The following is a 6,617-nucleotide window of genomic DNA, read 5'->3' on the forward strand; positions in this document are numbered from 1 at the left end:
AGAAGCAGAAAGCAGAATCCGAATAGGAAGGAGAGGAGGAAGGAGGAAAAAAAAAAAAAAGCAACTTCACAAGCCACCCCTTGTACTTGTTCTGCTTTGAGTGCTTACAAGGGGTGTGCCTTCAAGAAAATGAATACAAATCTGCAATTGATTTTCATAATGTTTCTGCGGTGTTTGAAAACCAATCGTTTGAACCTCTGAGATCTTACCTAAGTGAACCACTCCTACGCATCTAAGTGCTCCAAACTGATATATGACAATATCTACTTTGGATCACGTGTCCTCCGGAGCGACTAAGACGGATAGCGCGTCATCTTGCCTTCCCAAATTTTTTCCCCTCTGCACATCGGATCCAAAACATCTATCTATAGGAGCAAGAAAAGGAGAAAGATGTTTAACTCAGTGAATCTAGGCAACTTCTGCTCCCAGTCGCGTAAAGAGAGGAGTGCTGAGTTTGGAGAAAGGGCAGGTTGCGCTTCTAATCTCTACCTCCCCAGCTGTACCTATTACGTCCCTGAATTTTCAACTGTGTCATCTTTCCTGCCACAGGCCCCCTCTCGCCAAATCTCCTACCCTTACTCCACCAACCTCTCGCAAGTGCAGCCCGTGCGAGAGGTCTCCTATGGTCTAGACCCCTCAAGTAAATGGCACCATAGAAGCAATTACGCGTCGTGTTATTCCGCAGAAGATCTGATGCATAGAGAGTGCATCCCGCCTTCCACCATGACCGAAATGCTAATGAAAAACGAGAGCGTGTACAGCCACCACCACCCCAGCTCCAACCACCCGGCATCGACGGGATTCTACACCAGCATGAACAAAAACACTGTCCTGCCCCAAGGTTTCGACCGCTTCTTCGAAAATGCCTACTGCGGGGCGGAAAACCCGGCTGAGACCTGCCTGCAGAAGGGCGAGGGCAAACTGGAGGCTGACTCCCAACCCAATGCACTGTCATCCCGCGGAGACCAAGGTATAGACCCGGAAGACGAAGAGGAAAACACAAATCCAGGGTCTTCAGCCTCGTCCTCTTCTGTCAACAAGGAAGGAAGCAAAAGCAGCAATTCGAGTAGGTAGAGCAGTAAATGGAAAGGTTAAGGGACTAGCCCGTGTGTTTTGTCGGTCAAATTTTATGTGGAGTTTTATAAGCATTCAAAGGATTTTATTATAACCTACAAAGCTCTTTCTTCCAACGAGAAGAATTTTTACGATGGGAAAAGCTCTTTGAAAAAAATGGAGATGTTAGGCGCAGACACAGTATCTTAGAGTCTGTGAAATTTTAAAAGCACACCATCGTGACAAATATTAACTTTGATCATGAACTTACATGAGCATTTTAAAAGGATTTGGTCCCGGGTTGCTGAGGGTAAAAGGCAATTGGGCAGAACACTACTTTAGCTGCCTGTGCTTTCTTTTAGGCACTAAGATGCATGCAGAGTGTTGTTTTCTTCTTCTTCTTCTTCTTCTGTTTTTTGTTTTTAATTCAAACTGTATGGTGAGTCTTTTCTCTTGGTGGGAGTGTGGTGCTAAGGGGGAGAGCTGCAGAATTTGCAGGCAGAGCTGAGCATTTTCTCAGACTTTCTGTTTAAAGTGGCATTTATTCTCCTCCAAGCCTAGTGGAGCGTCTAGCTTTTGTCAGGAAGGGCTTTTACTTACGTGCTTCTTTGCTTGGGTCTTCTTTTTTGCATGCACTCAGATTTCTAGGCAGTCTTAGAGGAGCGTTTTAAATGCTGAATCCAGGCAACTTTGCAAGTTAGTGTTCAGCGTGGGGCTCTTTTTGGAAGAGGGGAGGGTTGTTTTGTTTTCCTATTTGCTTTCGTGATCAGCAGAAAGTCCCCTTTTGCAGCTCAGATGCTAAGTTCTCTTCTACTTTGATTCTTTTTTTGCGTGTGTGGCGAGGACTGGAGTTAATCAAAAACTTATGCGGAACATAATATCTAGTTCCTATAATTCCGACCTTGCTCATGCTGTTTCTATACAGATAACAGATTTGCAGCTGAGCGTGGGCTTTTTTTTTTTTCTTGGTTTTTCTTTTTTTTTTTTTCTTTCCAGCAATCAGCCTCTCTAAAGCCTGCTCCAACAGTCTGCTGCCTCCAGTCCCGGGCTGTTCTTTTTAAAATAATCTATCTGCACAGAAAAATGCCTACATGTGTGTGCGTTTCTGGGATTAAACCCCGTACAGTGGGAAAGCGATTGCAACGCAGTCCTTAAGACCCTGTGTAACCTCACCTCTGCTACCACTAACAATAGGCAAACTGCTCACTGCTGGAAGATATCTCCCCGTGCATTAATAACTTAACTCTGCCCCTATCTATGTGGTCAGCTGTGAAGATGAGTCTGTGTGTTGCATTAGGATATTTACCCTGCCTTCTGGTTCTTTTAAGGTGCTCCCAGAACGAGGAAGAAGAGGTGCCCCTATTCGAAATTCCAGATCAGAGAGCTAGAGAGAGAATTTTTCTTCAATGTCTATATAAACAAAGAAAAAAGGCTCCAGTTGTCTAGGATGTTAAATCTCACTGACCGACAGGTTAAAATTTGGTTTCAGAACAGAAGAATGAAAGAAAAAAAATTAAGCAGAGACCGCCTGCAGTATTTCTCTGGAAATCCCTTATTGTGAACATCTTTTCAAATCCCCTCTGCTGGTGAAGTGTATGTGTATTGGGAAGGAACAGTTGCAAGCATGGGTTTGCCCTTTCAGTCGACAAAGCAACCTCAAAGTTTAAGCCTTTTCGTTACTTACATTTGTATGTCTGGGACAGTTCAGAGTAACAAAAGGAGTGAATTTTTCTTTCAGTTACCTAACCGCTTAAAGGACTTGAATTCCATGAACATTTTATTTAACTTTTTTTTTTTTTTGCCTGAACAGGTTGGGATTCCCTTTTTTATTATTATTATTTTTATTGTTATTATTATTTAGGCACCCTGTCCATTTGAATAAATCGCAGTGCTGTGTGTTACTACCACGGTGATTTCAGTATGCAGCTGTGTTATCACAAGAGCGGCCAAAGTCTCCCTGTAGGATCAAATCACTTCGTCTGGGGTGAGTGTGCGTGCGTGTGTGTGTGTGTGTGTGTGGGTGAGAATGCACACACAGATGTGTGTCCTTGTGTGTGCATGTGCACATTCACACCCACCCCGGTCATCTGTGTTCTGCTCTCCATGCCAAGAGTTGTTGTCGAAACCTCATTTAAATATCTGTCCCTAGCAGAAGGAAGATCATTATTTCCACCTCCCCCATGCACCCTTTATATATATAAATATATATGCATATATATATATAGGAGTGAGTGTGTGTATATATATACATATATATTCTATGCAGTTTCATTTCTACGTTTTCAGTGGGGAGGGGGGAAAATCCAGTCGAAAACGCATTTGCAATAACAGTTTCTGAAATGGTTTGTAAATAAATTTCGTAGTGCATTTTTTTTTTCCTGGAAATGGGAGACGAAGAACATCGAGAGAAAAAAAAAATCCTGAAAAAAAAAAAAATCTTTGTGTATGTAAAGTGAGTCCCCGGGATACTCTGTGAAATTCTGTGGCAAATAAAGACATTGCAAGCTGTTCTACATTATGATTTTATTTGACCATTTTATTAGAATTTCCTCTCTTAAAAGCCTCTTTGCGGTCATTGTGGTGTGGGTTTCTTCTATAGGAGTTTAAATACCTGAATGCATATCAGAAATATAATCATCCATATTCATGTGACTCGCTGCAATCTGCTCTAATAGGACTGGTATTAATATGAAACCTCCACCTTGGAGCACACGTTTGTTGTGGAGTTCATTGTGTTCATCACGGAACTGAAATTTATAGGATTTTTCTTGGCCCAGTAATCCTACCCTGAATTTGGCTCCAGATGTCTTTCTCTGTTTTCCGGTTGTAGTTAATCTTTTTGCATTTTCATGAGAACAATATATTAGTCTTCTTTAAAAAAAATGAAAAAAAAAAAAAGAAAGAAAGAAGGAAAGAAACTCTAATTACACCAAGAAACAAGCTGCATTTTCAAAAGTCAAGGATAACGTACCTTATACCTACAAAGCACAAATGCAAAGTCAAGTACTTAAATTCCTGCTTAAGGAAAACAAGTTCAACTCCCAGGCACAGGGCATAAAAGTGATTTTTTTCTGTTTGCAAAATGACTTTTTTCTCGCAGCGTCTGAAAGCAACACAACGTTTTCGAGGACAAAGAAATCCAGAAGATGCCGTTGGTGATGTGGTGCATGTATTTTGTGTAAATACAACAATTCGGAGGGTTGTTTTAGGGGGTTGGGGGGGGTTATGTTTGAGGTTTTCAGTCTCCTGCTTTCTGATGTGGAGCGATGGAATTGTGCATATGGACGAAGGGGTAGAAAAAAGAGGGAATGAAAAAAAGAAAAAAGAAAAAAAAAGCAGCAAAAGGAACAACACATTATATTCCCATCCATTGAGCGTGTTCTTGTAAAATTCTCATACTTGCTTTTAAATACAACCCTGTTGAATGAAAACACTTTGATGGTGTCTTCTGATTTTATTTGACAACGGTAGGGAAAAAAATTATAACCCACAAAAATGCTCTTAGTTTGCACACACACAAACACCCCTCCGCGCAAATAAATGAAAACCAACTTCGGCTTTCGTGATAGACCCGTCCTCCTTACGCCACGATATGATCTTGAAAGGATGTTCGCAGGCATGTTTCTCATTAGAAGAGTGGGAAAGGGAGGGAAAAAAAATGGAGGGGGGGCTGGAGGATGGCAAAGCGCTTCTTTATTTGCTTCTATTTATTTTTGCAAAGCCTGCGGGCTGAAAGGACGCTTGTCCCCGGCCTGAAATCTCGCCTAAGCTTTGCGTTGAAGAAACCGGGGGTGGGGAGGGGGCTGCTCGCCCACCCCCAAAGCACCTTTCTTTAATGAGTGTTTGCCAAACCTTCCCAAGGTTAGGAAAACCAAAGAGAGGTGCAATAAGGTGAATATCGCGAGGTCAGAAGCGGCAGTTAATGCTCCGTAACAGCAGCGTCTGTCCGGACAAAAGCGGCTAGTCTAGACATTGTAATAAAGACTGCAGCACTAAACAGCTTAATTTTTCTTAATTACCCCGTCTGGCTAAAGGAAAAGACTTCCGCAGTAAATAGTAAACAAATAAGGGAGTCTTGCCCAGGGAATTTTTTTTCCTCCCTCCCTCCTTTCCTCCCCCCCCCCTCCTTCTCCAAGGCTCCAGTTCAACTGCAGCACAATGAAACTGTAGGCCTAGTTCAAAGTTTTCGCGAGCTAAAATGGAATGCTAGTTGTAAAATCCAAGTTTATAGACCATGTGGGAGTTTACAGCAGCATTAAGCATCAGTGCCATGTAGGAAAAGGGCTGTTAATGTTCTGGGGAGGGGGGCGGAGGGGCTGGCGGAGGACGGGGGGGTCACTGAGGATGCTTTGGGTACCACGCCGGGGGAGCGGACAAGCAGAAACAGGGCTTAGACATATGTATCTCGCCGGCCGGGGTACGTGCACCTATATGGAGGGGCCATATAGGGTCTGGCGCCGGGTTTTGAGGCCGGCTCCCTGTTAACCGCAGAAGGCCTCGGCAAGGGGTTTTCTGAGCCCGGCCGGGGAAGCAGAGGTGGGAGTGAGACCCACGGGAAGAAAAAATGTGAATATTTGATGTCTTTGAACTTCAATAAAGTCAAGTCCATCACCTTTAACCCTTTCGTAATAAAGAGGAATCAGAGAGGGTCGCGGCTCCCCGGCCGCCCCGCCTCCAGGGAGCCGGGGGGGTCGCCTGGGGGGACCCACAGTTTCCCCCCGAAAAAAAGAAAAAAAAAAAACCAGCAAACCCAAACCCAAATATTGAACCCTGTGTGGCGTTTATGATGCTTAATATTTAACTCAGCCGTGCAGCATTTAATGCATCTCGAAGCAGGTTTAACACACCCAGCACACACTCTTTATTATTGTTATAAACCTTTTGATATCTTAACGCATGAAAAGTTTTTATAACTTTGTTTGGCGTAAAAGTTTTACAAGTTTTTTTCCCTTTTTTTTTTTTTTTTTTTTTTTTTAATTCCCAGCACGCATTTGGGCATCTCCATCAGACAACTTTATTCCTACCTCGGATGTCCATCACAATAAAGCCTCCCTCATAGGCTGGGGAGCTCGCTCTGTGCCTACGTTAATGACACCCAGACTAATTACGAAGGCCCTTTCCATGTGACGTACAAACACACCAACCCAACCTGTTTCCTATTGCTCCCTGGATTTCATACACAACATATTGGAAGCAGCTCTGGCTTACTTTGTTGTGAAATATTGCAGAGAGGGAAGGAGGCGAGGGGGCAGGCTTCTAATTGGCTTCTTGCAGGATAATAATGTTCACTTATGTTGGCTTCCATACAAAGCAAATCATTTCCATTTTTGAAAAAAAAAAAAAAAAGAAAGAAAGAAAGAAAAAAGAAAGAAAAGCGGGACTGGGGCTGGAGGGGAGGGGGGGGATCTGCTGCAGGAGCTGCAAATGCTGGATGAAAGCGTCCAGGGATTCTCCTGGTGTTGGACGGGGCCGCTCACACCCACTCGCACTTGCACACGCACCCACTTGCACACGCAGCACCCCACGACCCCACGCAGCCTCTCCTGAAGGTGCCAGAGCCCCGG

At 43.7% G+C, this 6,617-nt stretch overlaps 1 protein-coding gene across 1 annotated transcript; it reads left to right on the forward strand.

Annotated features, from left to right (window-relative positions):
* The first annotated feature begins 390 nt into the window (after positions 1-390).
* Positions 391-2,614, forward strand: HOXC11 (homeobox C11). Its single transcript, XM_035571747.1, has 2 exons — positions 391-1,066; positions 2,382-2,614. Exons 1-2 carry the CDS (start codon positions 391-393, stop codon positions 2,612-2,614), a joined length of 909 nt encoding a protein of 302 aa, XP_035427640.1.
* The last annotated feature ends 4,003 nt before the right edge of the window (positions 2,615-6,617 follow it).

Source organism: Cygnus atratus, chromosome 29 (genome assembly GCF_013377495.2).
Source record: "Cygnus atratus isolate AKBS03 ecotype Queensland, Australia chromosome 29, CAtr_DNAZoo_HiC_assembly, whole genome shotgun sequence".
In the NCBI taxonomy this organism is placed as follows: domain Eukaryota; kingdom Metazoa; phylum Chordata; class Aves; order Anseriformes; family Anatidae; genus Cygnus; species Cygnus atratus.

Coding starts and splice junctions, on each gene's coding strand:
- HOXC11 (XM_035571747.1), top strand. CDS start 391: ATGTTTAACTCAGTGAATCTAGGCAACTTCTGCTCCCAGTCGCGTAAA. Junction 1,067..2,381: donor AAGCAAAAGCAGCAATTCGA/GTAGGTAGAGCA, acceptor GGTTCTTTTAAG/GTGCTCCCAGAACGAGGAAG.